Source organism: Melospiza melodia, chromosome 11 (assembly GCF_035770615.1).
Source record: "Melospiza melodia melodia isolate bMelMel2 chromosome 11, bMelMel2.pri, whole genome shotgun sequence".
NCBI classification, from domain to species: domain Eukaryota; kingdom Metazoa; phylum Chordata; class Aves; order Passeriformes; family Passerellidae; genus Melospiza; species Melospiza melodia.
The window spans coordinates 16367321-16382012 of NC_086204.1; the positions used below are offsets into that span (position 1 = coordinate 16367321).

The 14692-nt window shown below is 41.7% G+C and overlaps 1 protein-coding gene and 1 long non-coding RNA gene across 6 annotated transcripts in view; one reads left to right on the forward strand and one right to left on the reverse strand.

The window, feature by feature from the left end:
• PKN2 (protein kinase N2) overlaps nucleotides 1-4190 on the reverse strand; it is a 54501-nt gene extending 50311 nt beyond the window's left edge. Inside the window, exon 1 of the mRNA XM_063165758.1 lies at nucleotides 4037-4190. Coding sequence (XP_063021828.1) covers nucleotides 4037-4084 — 48 coding nt within the window. The 5' untranslated portion in view covers nucleotides 4085-4190. The remainder of the gene's footprint in view (nucleotides 1-4036) is intronic.
• A 537-nt stretch (nucleotides 4191-4727) lies between these two features.
• Nucleotides 4728-14692, forward strand: part of LOC134423094 (uncharacterized) — a 453551-nt gene continuing 443586 nt past the window's right edge. For all 5 annotated transcript variants that reach the window (XR_010028998.1, XR_010028997.1, XR_010028999.1 and 2 more), the window contains exon 1: nucleotides 4728-5102. This is a non-coding gene — a long non-coding RNA (uncharacterized LOC134423094). The remainder of the gene's footprint in view (nucleotides 5103-14692) is intronic.

Genomic DNA, 14692 nt, shown 5'->3' on the forward strand with positions numbered 1-14692 from the left:
AAAAAAATACCATGGCCTTTGAACATGATTCTGTCAGGAAATTTATGCTTTATGATCTCTAAGTACAGCACCTCAGGAAATAAGGTGACCAGGGTATTAAAACAAAATATCCATTAAAAAGGTCCCTTTACGCTGACCAGTATAAAGACATTTTTCACAATGTTCAGTAATATCAAAAATATGTATGATGGTTGAGTTTGAAAAATTAACTCTAGGAAGAGACTTTAATATTTCCATTTGAAGTAATGGAGGGTTTGTTACATGCTTATTCATTTCAAGGCATAGCCCAAGTTCTCTATCTTGACCAAACAATTTCATATAAGCAAATAAACACAAGTAATGTACTTTTTTCCTGATATTAAACAAGTATTGCTTTGCAAAACACAGCTTTAAGTGAAGTGAAATTTTTTGTAAAATAAATCCAGTAACATTAACCATAAATGCCCCAAGTTTAGAAGATTCACAGTACTGTCTAGAAAAGAAGTGGTAGTGAACACCTAGAAGTACACAAGTGTAATCACTGTGCATACACACTGGTTTCATTTAAATACTCTAAGCAATAATTTCTGTCAACCCAGTCATACCAATTTACTATGCTGACATCTACCATCACTGCCAACAAAGCATACATATTTTTTTCACAAAAAAAAATTAATAATGATTTGAAAAAAACAAACCAAACCCTTTTCCATAAAAAACTTTAAAATATTTTATTTTGTGGATGCCTTATTTAACAAACTACAGCACCATATGTTAGAGCTTAATTTCTTTGAAGAAACAGGGTTGGCACTTCCACCAGGAAGCAAAGAGTTAAAGACTGTGCAATTAACCTGAAAGCCAGCACTGGAGAGGCTAGTTTACCTGGTGTTCAAAGTTCTAAGGGATGCAAGCCCACAGAAGGACAGCAGAATTTTGGAAGGGAAGGCAACATCAGCAATACTGGTTCTTACCCAAGCTCATTCCTCCTCCTACTAAAGAACCTGTACTAGAGATAAAAGGAGGTAAAAAAGGGTAATCTGGCTTTATGTAATCTTTCAATCTTTAGTAATCAGGCAATTTCGTTGGTGAAGCTACCAGAACAAACTAAAAAGAGGATTTGCTTATTGCCAAGTTTACCTTGTACTTTGCATTTGCTAACTACTGAGAAATAAGTGTTGCATTTTTCACCCTGAACAGGCTTAAGTTTAAAACTTGCTAAGTGGCAAGATATACTTTCTACATACCACTATCAGTCTGGAAAATATTTAAAGTAAAATAAAATATACAAGAATGGATACAATATTTTGTAGAAAAAGCAGAACAGAAATATGAAGTGGATATTTGCTAGCAGAGATTTATAAGCAATTGCTCTGATATGGCATCACTTATTTAAAATACAAAACTTTCATTGTGAGAATTGAGATCTAAGGTCTATTTAAGGCCTGTTTAATTAAGCCTTTGAAACAAGGACACGTACTGCATCTATGTTTCACCACTTGCTTATTAGCAACTAGTTACTTTGCTCTTTCATTTTTTGTATTTTCTCAGAATCCACTTCACATCCTGTTAGTCAGTAATTGTGCCAGTCTGCTAATCTTTCTGCCAGGAGCATTCAATTGATTCATAACAACTGATCTGCCTCTATCAACTTCACCCCAAGCTAACAGTTTCCTTACAGCACGCTGGAGTGCACAGGGCTGTCATAACCAGGAGCACATAGCCCTTAGCACAGCACAAAGCAACGTGTTACATTGATCACTGACTGATGCTTTAGAGCCTGTGGCGGGAACAAGCTTACCATTTACACTGGGTTTAGCTTGTTTTCAGTAAGTTTTCACATCTATTAAGAAAACACTTAGACCACACATCGCCCATGATCTAGATCAACCTATGGACTTGACCCTTTAAACTTTTACTGTAGCCATGAATTCTTCAACTTCCTCTTCTTTCTGTGCAGGATTGCAATATGCAAGCAAAAGTCTGTTTCACATATAAGCACTTTTAAAGTTAGAGTTCTTATGATTGAGGAAGTTCCCTCCTGAAGAAACATGAGTGAAATGGCGTATCTCACACCCCACTGTAGTTCCCTTTACTTTCAGACCATACCACTAAAGCAACTTTGATGTACAGGTATTTGAAAAGCAATTTGTTTATGTACAGGTATATGAAAAGCAATTTGTTTTGAGGTATTCCCAAGCAGAACGACATTGATGCCTTTGTATTTCACTGCTAATATACAGCATGGCAAACAACACTATCTTTACAGCAGTTCTTTCTGATATGAAAGTTCTTCTCAAAAATACCTTAAAGTTAGCAGTTCACAAACCTTAAACACTACTGGCATTCCCATGTTAACTTAACCTTTCTGTCGTGTGCAAGAAGCTGTATTTATTAATACAGAAGTTTCATATATAATGGAACAGATAGTGCAACCCAAGAATCTAATCCATCCTAGGCTTTTTGGTTGGTTGGTGGGTTTTTTGTTTGGCTGATTTTTTTGGGGTATTTTAGTTTTGGGGTTTTTTTAATTAGTATCACTGTCAATCTCATCTTTCAAGAAAAAAAGTAACAAAACAAAAACAAAACCAACTTTCCAACGCCCCCCAAAGAAAAATCTCCACTCATTTCTGTTTAAAGTAATTGGAATCCTGCTTTGTGTACTTCTACAGAAATGCTGCTTCCATTTAGCCTACTTGAAACACTGCTATGGTTAGTTATTCACACAGCTCTCCACTTCAAACAGGTTTACAAGCTTATATATCATCGTATCAAGTTTGTATTAACATACTGATTCTTCCTAGGCACTTATGAGCCACTGATTAAAGTACAGCATTTTAGATGGATTCTTAGCCTTCAGCCATCTCATGTGCTACAATATTAAAAAGACTCCTACATCTGTTGTGCCTTCTCTTCCTTTGCTATTCAAGTGAGCACACCTTCAACATTCAGAACTACAGGAGAACTTAACAGCATTACATAAATAAAATTACTTTTTTCTAAGACATGCCTTTCTAATTTTTATTTGACCATTAAATTCAATACTTTCCATTTATGGACTTCTTACTTTGGTTCATTGTCCAACTAATAAATTCAGAGACACATTATTTGCCTGGGTAAACATAACAATTTGCACGGATTAAGTGATGTATAATTAAAATAAAAAAAAAAAGAAAAAAGAAAAGCAAGCTTTCTTCAGAACAAGGAAGCTGAAGAGGTAGCAGGTTGTGCTGACATTTAAAGATAAGGGCACAAAAATGAAGCTCCGGAATTGCATCTAACCTTGCAGCTGGCAAGAAGAAAAGTAACAGTTGCACAGGGAACCAAACCCGGTCAAATTACAGCGATGGAAACCTCTAAGCCTTGAGCTTTCAACCTTTAACAGTGTTGCGGGGTCTTTTGGGATTGTTTTTTCGTAGTGACAAGAACCCTTGCCGTGTGAAAAATCAAGTCGATCGCACCATTTTCTCCTCTTCCCAAGCTCAGCGTTCAAGGCCTACAAGAAGGAAGCTGCTCGGCCCCTGCGCGGTGCTTGTCCAGAGGAGAGAGAGGCTCTTTGCCTGACCCTGACGCGGGCGTGGGGTGGCCACCGGGAGCCCTCTGGGCCCGGCCCGGACGAGCGCCGTGCCCCGGGCGCGGAGAGGGCGAGAGCTCCGGCCTCCGTAGGGGCTCCGGGCGCGGGCAGCCTCGGGGCGGGCGGACGGAGATCCCGGCGGGGCCGCGGCGGGGCCGGGGGCGCGGCCCGGGCAGGCCCCGCCGGAGGGACGCGGCCGCTCGGCGGGGGAAGGAGGGAGCCGAGCGCAGACAAAAGCGGGTCGCGGCCGGCGGCGGGGTGGGGCCGTGACCGGGCGGCGGCGCCTCCGCTCCCGGGGGAGAGCAGCGGGAAGAGGCCCGGGGTGGGCACGGGCTTCCGCCGGCCCCCCGGCCCGGGCTGGGCTGGGGTGGGCGTCCCGCGCCGAGCGGCGGGCAGGGGGCGGCGGGGCGCGGCGGCTCCTCCGTCCTCCCCGCCAGGAAGGGAGGGGAGGGGAGCGGGGCTGGGGCGGCGCCCCTCGCCGCTTACCTGCAGCTCGGTGAAGAGGATCTCCCTCTCGGCCGCGTTGGACGCCATTTCGCCGGGGTTTGAAGTCCGCACCTGGGCGCTACTGCTGCCGCTGCCGCCGCCGCCGGCGGGGAGGGGAGCGAGGGAGGCGGGTCCGGGGCCGGGACTAAGGGCGCATCGGGGGCGGGGGGAGCGCTCCGTGCTCGGGCAGGCGGGCGGGGGTGCGCGGGGGGGCCGCCGCCGACCCCTCTACTCTCATGGGGGTCGCGGTGGGCTGTGGGGCGCGGTGCGGCGCGTTCCCCGCGGGGCGGTGCGGAGCGGCGCGCTCCCCGCGGTGCGGCGCGGCGCGCTCGGAGCGGCGCGGAGCGACGCGGTGCGTTCCCCGCCGAGCGGTGCCCGCCGTGCGCTCCCCGCCCGGGCGCGGCGCTCGGCCCTGGCAGCGCTGGGGCCGCCGCGGCTGCTGCGCCTGCGGCCGCCGCCGATGTCGCACCATTTGGCTGTCACCCTGTCGCAAAGGCGTCGCCGCTTTGCGGCTCCCGGAGCACGTGACTGAGCGGGGAGGAAGAGCGGGCTCCCTCGGAGGCGGAGAGCGGCGCGCGCCCCCCGCCCCACCTGCCCCGCGCGGGCCGAGCGGCGCGAGGCGCCGAGCGCGGGAAGGCGGGCGCGAGGCCACTCAGCCCCTCGCTCCCCTCAGCCCCTCGCTCCCCTCAGCCCCTCGCTCCCCTCAGCCCCTCGCTCCCCTCAGCCCCTCACTGCCCTCAGCCCCTCGCTCCCCACACTCCCCTCAGCCCCGCGGCCGCCTCGCCCCTCTCTCCTTGCACGCTCCGCTAGTTGCGCTTCCCCATCCGTCAGGCTCCAGCTCTGGAAATCATGTCTTTTCCTTCAGTGGTGGTGGGGTTTGGGGGGCGTGTGGCACATTCCTGGTGTTGGGGGCTGCAGGGGCTCGGCTCTCCCGGGCCCAGGAGACAGGTGAAGCCCTCAGTTTGTTGGGTAGCGAAGGCAGGTAGCTCAGGAAGGAGAGTTCACGCTTGTCTCAAGCAGCCACCTGCCGCCCTGGGGACCTGGAGCAGTGGCCCAGGAGGTTGTGGTGAGTGGGGGCTTTAAATGCCGTTTTTAACAGTTTAAAGGGCTAAACATTTGTACTTGGGATGCTTGGTGAGTTTTTTGGGGGGCTGGCACTGTTCAGTTAATGTGCAGAGTAATAAGCTTCTCAGAGCTTCAAAATCGGTTAGAGTGTCTGGAGGAAATGGTTTCTCTTCCCTCGTGGCGCCATGTGACAAGACCGTTTCTTTTCAGCTTCCTGCCTGTGCCGAGGGTTGGTGGTTTTCTTCACCTGTCCATTAAACGTGTGCTTTCTGTTGGCGACTCTGTACCCACGCACTTTCTCATTTCACCCTAATATTTGATGCTACATTCGGCTGATTGGACTAATGCAAAATGCTCTGTGGAAGCAATTATAGCTGTTTGGTGGGTTTTTTTGTTGTTGTTGTTTTTTTTTGTTTGTTTTTTGGTTTTTTTTGTATTTTTTTTCCTCTATGCAGTTCATGTAAAATTTATAAGCTGAGGCATTTTCAATAGATTCAATTTCATGCAAGCATCATCAGCATTGGCTCTGTATATGCTACTGCATCTCTGTATGGCTACAGACCAATAGTAGTCTGTTTGCTCTAGGAATGCAAGTTAATGCATTTGGAGCGTTGGCTTGTTTTGTTTTCTTGAGGAACTAGGAATGGCAGAAGTCAACATTAAATTATCACTACTACTCCTAGCAAATTAGAAGCCTTTTAAGTGTGCTTATACTTCCACTGTTGAGCACCAAATAAGCCTGGCAATCTGAGGTACTACCGTGCAGTAGAAAAGAATTTATGAACACATGCACACAGTTTCACATGAAAGAAATATTAAGATAATTCTACAGTAACAATGCATATATTTACTGAAGTGACAGTTTCACTGACTTGCATGTAAGTAGCTGTTTGATACAGTTCATAATCTTTCACATACACAAATTTATGTCTAGACTTAGTCCATGTGAAGCCAATGGCTTAATTTCTGTCCTGTGTGGCCAGGCAATTACAGGCTCAGAGGAAAACTTGACTTGCTGATTGTGTAAAAGTCACTATTTTGGAAAGGCTCTTGTCCAGTGAGATGTGTGCTGGCCCAGCTTCAGTGCCAGTGGGATGAATCAGTGCTGTTTCCCTGGGCCCCTCTCCACAGCAATGCCATGACTTGTGGCACACAGTGCGTACAAATGGGATGGGTGGGATGGGGAAAGAAAGACTTTTATATAATAATTTCTCATTTTGACCATGATAGAATGATTCCTAATGTTTAAACTTCATTTGAACTGGTTTTGAGAATAAATGTTGAAGGATATAAAGAGGTAATCAGAAGTCACTGGATTACTGTGACTTGGTGACTTCATATACTTGTCAGCGCGTATGTGCTCCATTACTGCAGCTCACCTTGCCTGGTCCCATTGCCAAGGAAAAAGAATCAATATGCTTGCAGGTCTCATTTACAAGATGTGGTCAGAGGGAAACACAGATTGCGCACCAGAGAAAATTCATAGATATATGAGTGGGTGTCAGCAAAGTTAGTGAAGCTTTGAGGTTCTCTGTAAAACAGGCAGCTGGCTTTGGTTCATGCTTGGCCTAGCCTGCCTATTGAGTGTAGCCTAGAGCATGTTATTGCTCCTGTCAAGGCAAGGCGTGTAATCCTTTTTTGTATTCCAAATGTTACTTGCACAGCTTGGGAGGACACAGTCCTAGATTGTTTGATGGAAGTGTGGTGGCACAGGAATCTAAAGAGAAACTGGTTTGGTAAAACAATATTAGCTTAGCTAAAGCTCTGATTCTTAAGAATTCTTCCTTTAGAGTGTGGAATGTACGAGGCAGTCCTGAACAACTGTAGCTCTGCATTTAAGTGCTGTGACAGTGAACTGCTGAGCAAGAGGGAACATTCCGAGTGAGTCCTGAAATAGAAGGCAGTTAAATACGTAACTCTGAGAATTTAGCATTATATGGAATCCTGAGTTCAGCCTGTGCCTTAAAAGATCTGAGAGCAATCTCTTCAGCCATTATTCTGTTAGCTCATCCCTGCAGTCAATTAGCAAGCTAGGAAAGCAAACTGAATGAAATGGATGTCAATATATTGGCTAAACCCTTTAATTGTTTCTTCATGTTGTGTTATTAAAGTTTTGTCACAAAGACCTGGAAAAATGAATGGCTGAGACTTTCAGTGTTCCCGGTACAAAACACACCTTGTGAACCCTTAAGCACAGTACAGAACACTTTATGTAAATGTTTGGGATACTGTAAGCAAAATCAAGGGTATTTTTAGGATAGTTCTAACTAGTCCAATGTATCACCTAAGAAAGAGTTACTTTCACTTAGTGATGCGTATAGAAATGAGGATTGACATGTGAAGAGCACCAGATAGGTGTTAATTATATGCTTGTACTTACTACTGGCAAAACTCTACTAGGAAAGAAATGTAATTTCTTTTTTAGGCTTTTGGTTAATCTTACTTGTTTAAATTAGTGATGTAGGTCTAGAGGGACAACAATGTAGAGATGTGCCTAGATATGGGCAAATTTAAACTCTTGGAAAGGAGAAATTGGATGTGATGCTACATATGCTCTTAATAGATGAGTGGGGCAGAGCAATACTAGGCCAGCTCACCACCTTTTTAAGCACAGGACAAGCTCTAAGAATTGGTGACCTTGTTAATGGGGTGGGGCAAAGGTTATTTGATTTTGCAAGTAATATTGATACCTGTTAAAGGAATCCCTTGTCTCATGAAGCAGGAATGCTAAAATTCACACTTCAAGTCAACTTTGGGATAGAATTTAAGTTCTTTCACTTAGGAATAAAGGCAACTAACTATATAAAACAAATGTAGCCCCAACATTAGTTAAATGAAAACAACTTCAAACCACTACCACCACCACAACAGATTTTCAATAATGTAACCATTAATTGTCCCTGACTTCTAGACAAAGCAATGTTACTCTTGCATAGTTAACCCTTGAAGTTGGATCTTCTGGAATTATGAGGCACAGGAAATTCTGGAACTATGAGGCACAGAAAAATGAGATGGAGAATGTACACATCTTTGCCTTTATTTGTTTACTTCAGCCCAACGGTGTTGAAAAAATAGCATATTAGTGAAGAATAGTACTTTCCATCTTCTTGTTCTGCTTTGCAAATAATTGTGGGAATAGAAGTAATCTTGGTTTTATAAAGCTTCCAATATTACATTTTCCAATAGATTTAGGAATAAATATGTCTAGGTCAGGTTAAAACTTGAGACAAAAAATAAATGTATATAATAATATTTCTTAGATCAACAATTTCCAGGTGTTTATTAAAGAAAATGCCATAAAGGAGAAAATAAAAAATGGAAAAAAATTTAAAGTGTGGATAATTTTGTTTTTTTGAAAACTCACTACTTTCATAGCACTTCTCAGGAGTTAATTACCTGCCTTTGCCTCAGATTTCTCCAAGGGAAATCTGTGTAAGAAAAGGCTCCTGAGAACATGAGAGCATGTTGATGTACCAGTGCCAGTGAAGGGGATGAGTTTATGGCACATCACAAACAGAAAACTAAAATGATTACCTACATTTATTTAGCTCTTGTGGTGCTTGCAGATTTCTTGTATACGTAAACTATTCCTTTATTACTCTTTTAATTACACAACTAATCTTACAACTTCTGTGTGGATTACTGTGATGTAATCATAACCCTCCTAGCAATTGCTGCACACTTTCTGCTTAAAATTTGTCTTCTATGTTTACATACTATTACCCAGGGCTAAGTGCAGGCATATGTTACGAGGTGTGGAGTGCAACAAACTTTATCTTACTATCTGTTTTATTAATTCTGGACCCTGGGAAGACTTACAGTCAGTGATAAAAGAGTGCTCCAGGGGAAGGAGGTTCTTTCCTGTTCATTATGGCCTGCTGTTTTTCTTTTCTATCCTTCTCTTATGAGGTGAAGTCTGCCTTATGCCAGCTAGTGTCACTGGTACCTTGAGGAGAGGAGAGCCCTACCTGTGCACAACCAGCTGTTGAGATCAGACCTCATTTCCCTAGAGGAGATCAGCTTGGATTATTTGAAGTAATAACAAAATGCATTATTGTGCAAAGTCCACAAGTGGATCAACATTATTGATCTCTACACCTATGCTAAGTCCCAGTGGTTCTAATTAATCTTGATTGTAGGATCCAGCTTATTATACTTGATGTTGTTTCTGCAAATGAACTGCCCAGATGGACTCTTGTGCTTTCATTGACTCTGCTGAAGTGAATAGGGCCTGGTGCATCACTGCTAACATCAAGACCTTATTTTCAACAATGTAGATAAGAAATCAGTCCAAACAAGGTAGCTGTACCTCTGGGTAGTTCCTGGTCTCGTTGCTTTATTTCTGTAAATTGCAAGCACATTACTTCAAATGGTGACTAGGGGAAAATATCTTAGTTTGTTACAAAAACAAGGCAAGATGACAAATATGTCATCCTGTTACGAAGAAGGCTGATTTCCTGAAGGAATGTAGGTGGCTGGCTGTGACCTAAAGTTGTTATGAATAAACATCAGAAAATTCAGGCTCAGGAGATAATTGAAGGACTTTCTTGTGCAGCAGTAAGGTGTGCAACTTCCTATGATTCTAGGAAAATCAAGTCCTCCAAAAAGCTTTTCAAATAAAAAAGTTTTACAACTTCAGCTGAAATCCCAGTCTGCATTTGGAGGAAAGGGAAATGTATTACAAGGGATGAGTCAGACATGGCTTACCCAGAGAAATCTTTACAAAAGAGATCTGTGCTTGAAAGGCTGCTGCAGGGATGTCTCTGGCATGTTAGTGATGTGGGGTTTGACCTGCCTATGGGTAGTCTGTTGCTTTCAGAAATATGACACTGCAGATTTGCTAGCAGCTTACAGCAGGGTATAAAGAAGTCAGAAGATTGTGTCCATTTCCTTCTGCACCGTGCTATCAACAGACTTGTCTCACCTCGTGTTCTGGAAGTTGATGTGTGTGACTTGTGAACTTCTGGTTGTCCTCAACCAATTTGAACTTGCTGTTTTGAAATCTGCAGCACAGACTGACAAAACCAGGAAGTGAGTCCTTTGCATGACGTGTCTGGTGGTACAGCATCTATACACCAGTGTTTTCTCAGCTCTAATATGTTTGTGGACACATAAATAACTATGTTGAATAGTCCTGAAACAGACTTCATCAGACACTCAGGCTTAGATGGTAATGATTTCTGGTCATGATTAACCTGATGGCTGGTTTTTTCCTGCATGTCTTTATCTCTTCTCAGAGACAGTAGCCTGCATATGTAACTCTGTCAGGGACTGAAGTCCTAAGTAGTTATTAGCTTGTACTTAGTAGGCAATGTCTCTGAATTAAAAGGGCAGATCTATCTTCATCTAATGAGCACTTAGAACAAGAGTTACCTGGCAGGTTTGTAGCTGGCTCTAATTGCATTCTTGCTCTGCTGGGATGGACATCCCCAGGAGAGAAGAGAGCTTAAAAACTTTCTGAGAAAATCACAATTGCATCAAACAATGTAAAGAGAAAAACATTCCAAAAAGTTCTGCTACCAAATATGTTAGAACTTCCCCCTCACTCTTCCTTGTCTTATATCCCTCACCTTCAATTTTTTTTTTATTCTTAGGCTGTAGCAAACTTGCTGTCATGTAATTTAATGCAACTTTACATGGCTTTCATTAATGTTCTGCTTATGAGCCCTGTGGTTCAGAGATGGCTTGTTACAGTGTATTCCCCTTAATTAAGTGTTATTTAAACATAAGGGGAAGTAAGACTAATCCCTCTTTCTCTCTCTCTCCCTTCTTTTTTTTTTTCTTCTTTTTTTCCTTCTTTTTCTTTCTTCTTTCTCCCCCATCCCTGGAGAGGGATGGTTGTAACACAAGTGAGCAGGGAAGTTAATTACACTTATCACCTTTTTAACTAGCTGTAATTTCCCCACATTTCAAGTTCTTCAAAGGTGTTTTGTCTTGTGTGAGAGCATCTGCTGGCGTTTTCATGTTTTCTGAAAAAAAACACAAGGTGGAAAGGCTTAGGTGAGATTTCTTAGGTTAGATTTCTGTACTGAAGCCTAGTTACAAAGTTACTTGTGGAGTGACTCTTCTGACTGGCAAATGAAGTGATTTGGCATTTAAGAGATTAATGAAATTCTTGTGCTTCTCTTCTCTTCTTGTGCTTAGATACATAGGTGCCAGTGTTTTCTTAAAGTGTGAAGTGTTTTCTTGTGAGGATTTTATGTCGTGGCTCTTCTCTTCTAGGCTAACCCTGGAGGTCTCAAGGACTAAGCTGAATCAGTTTGGGTTAAGTTGCTTGAAATGGATTCACTGAAATCCCACACTGTCAGTCTGGCCTCGGCTTTGAATTGTTTATTATCATCACATAATGAAATCTAAAACACTTTCAAGTTGATTTTTCTAGTAGGTAGTTTACAGTTAGTGAACTTGTTTGTTCTTTATAAGAAAAATGAGCATAGAAGCCACTGGAAAATGTGGGGGAAAATGTTTTGGGGCCTTGATCTGTTTTCTGTCACTACCCTGTCAAGGAGCAGTCAGCCAGAGGCAATCGCTGAGGTGGACTTAATGGAGGAGAGGTCTGAAGTATACTGGTTTGATATTTGAAATGTGATTATGTGGATGTTGTTTATGTTCATTTATGTTTTTGTGTGCTGCAGTGTTAACATGTCAGCTTTAATGAAGGCAGCTTTTACACAAATGCCAGAAGTGTCTCCAGCTAATGCAGCATGCTCATTCTTGGCTTGCTCTTTGCTTTCTTCTCTTGCCTGCATACACCCCTCTTCCCCGCTGGAAGTAGTGCAGTGATGGAGCAAGGCATAAAAATGAAGTGTAGTAATCTCAAAACAAAATAATAAGGTTTACCCTCCTCCTGTCCTATATGCTTTCTCTTCATTCTGAGGTCCATCTAGTAAGCCATTGAACAGCAATGTCCTTAATGACTATTTGATTGAGATAAGCGAGATAAGAGATTAGATTAATTGAACCTGTGCTAAATGTGGTCATGATAATGATGGAAATGATGGGGATATATCAATGATACATCTTCAGAAACCTTAGAACCATGGCTGACTTCTCTAAGAGAGAAATGCACAATTGCCTTAATAGTTGTATAAACAGCCTGGTGTTTGGATTTTGTGTATCATTAATCATAGATCATAGTAACAGTTCTTGGAAGAAAGCACCACATCTAGACAATAAAAGCATGGACTTTCACCATGGACCTGCTAATTGCACCTGCTATGCAGGTAGAGGTTGATTTAACATTAGAAAAGTTCATTAATAGGAAGGATATTAAAAGGTATACTGTATGTTTGCAGACTTTAGATGCTGTAGACCGTTCATGATGCTTAGATTATCATACTTATCAATCAGAAATATGAATATTTTGTAAGTATGGTATAACAGAAGTCTTTTAAAAGAAGAAAGCAGAGGCCGGTTGGGGATTGCTGTTCACAGGCTGTCCTTAACCGTGTTTATTCCTTCCCCTTTTCCCAGCAAATCCAGTATTAAAGAAGGATTGTAAGACCCATGTAATCATTGAGGATTTACTTTCTTGGTGCCTCAGAGCGGCATTCAGCAACAACACCATTATTCTGTTTTTAAACATACATATTGCCTTCACAAGGGACAGATAGATGCTATCAGGAGGTACTTTGGATAGTAACAACTGTAAATTGTTGCTTGAAAAGAACATTAGAAATATAAATAGACAAAGGTTCAACTTTTGGTCTTACACTGACAGAAGGCACTGTAGTTCTACAGCCATCTTAGATACAACTGATGTAAATTGGGACTCAAGCTAATGACATCAAGTCTCTTTTCCTTTTGTGTCAGTACAAAATATTCTTAATTCTGAGTTTGATACTAAAATATAGAAGAATTCTAACTATATAGTAGTTTGGGCAAAGTTCAGGATAGGATAGAATGATCTCTACTGGCAAAAAGTTCAGGTATCTGGTGAATAGAGATCATAGTATTCTGATAAACTGCTTAATATTTCTTAATGCCCAATGTTTCTCAAGATTAGGAAATGTAGATTGGTGGATTAATTAACAGTTTAACAGAAGTAGTTTAGAATTCCACTTTACCTTCCACTGGTTCCAGTCTTTGCTTCAATACAGGCAAAACACAGAAACATTAGTGTTTATTCATATGCAATTTTCCTTTTACTTGCATAATATGCAAGGACACAGTATTTCTAAGTATCCTTAGCATAAAAAGGAAAAAATCAATCGGTAATGGGAAAAGTAAAAGAATCTTTATAAATGGAATCTTAATATTAAATTGCTCCATCTAGTGGCTATCTTCTAAAACTGACATTTTTCTTTAGTGATTCTTACTCTTTAGTAACAATTATGCCTCTTAAGAATTTAAGATTGAATTCTTCTTTTACATAGGAAGCTCTCTACCAAGGGAACTGCACATGTGACAAGGTAAAAACTTTGATTTTCTTTCCAGTTTCTTCTGACGATTTGTACTGTTTACTTCAATGGAAGCAAGCCTTAGGTGTCCAAATGTCTCAACTGCTTTTGAAATCTTGGTTTTAGTGCCTTACAGGGTTTTTTTGGGAAAATAGAGAAGCTGGATTGCATAAATAGTACAATAAGGATGAAGTCTCTGATTCTTTGTCAAAGAGTTAAAATACACAAAATACCCAGTGAATTATGGACTGAGTCCGGTCCATGGTGAGATGCATAGTGATACATAGTGAGATGCCTCTCGTGTCTTAACATGAGAGAAATACCAGTTGCAGATTGTTTCACCCAAATGCCTTAACTAGCACTGATGCTGTACTTTTGATAATAATAATAATGAATAATTGAATATTGAATGATTTGTTAATGTCAATATACTTTGTAAGCAACTGGAATTCTTATGCCAATCAAGGTGAAAACACCTGTGTTTCCCAGCTACGAAAACAGGAAAAAATTCAAAAGAAAAATGTTCAAGAAAAGATTTAATCCAGACATCTCTGATGCTTTCTTCCTTTGAACACCTTGAAAAGACAAAAAAGAAAAAGCAAAAAAGAGGAAGCTCTTGAGGAGACCTGCAAATTTCTTGCTGCCCACTGCTGTCATCCCTTATGCAGCTGGCTTTAATGAGAACTGAGGTGCTTAAGAAAGCAAAATCTTAGAACAATGAATCACTTTCAGGGTGATTGGTATTGTTTTTCAGTTTCTGAGTAGAGCCCAAAATTGTGCAACCAGCAGCTGAAGTCCTGCAGAACACAAAAAACATTTAAAAATGAAAAGCAAGAAAAAGGGATAACTAAAATAATTTAAGTCCAAATTTTAAGTATTAGATTTTTAAAAAGAAAGTTGCCTGTTCTTGAAAATGTAACAGGTGCATTGGACTTGCTTACTCCCCTGTCCTTTACTTTTGTCATTAATTTTTCAGTTTTGGTTAATCTGCCACCTTTAATTTCCTAGTAAATGAATTCTCTCCTCGTTTCATGTCTAAATACTCCTTTAATATTAAGAAAATGCTCTGAAAGTCTAGAAGAGTTGCATTGTATTCCAAGACTGTTGTTGTTTTTATTATTCACTTGAATAATGGAACATAGACCTTGTAGTGCACTTTTCCAGACTTCCTCTTCCCAATTAGCTTGGTCAC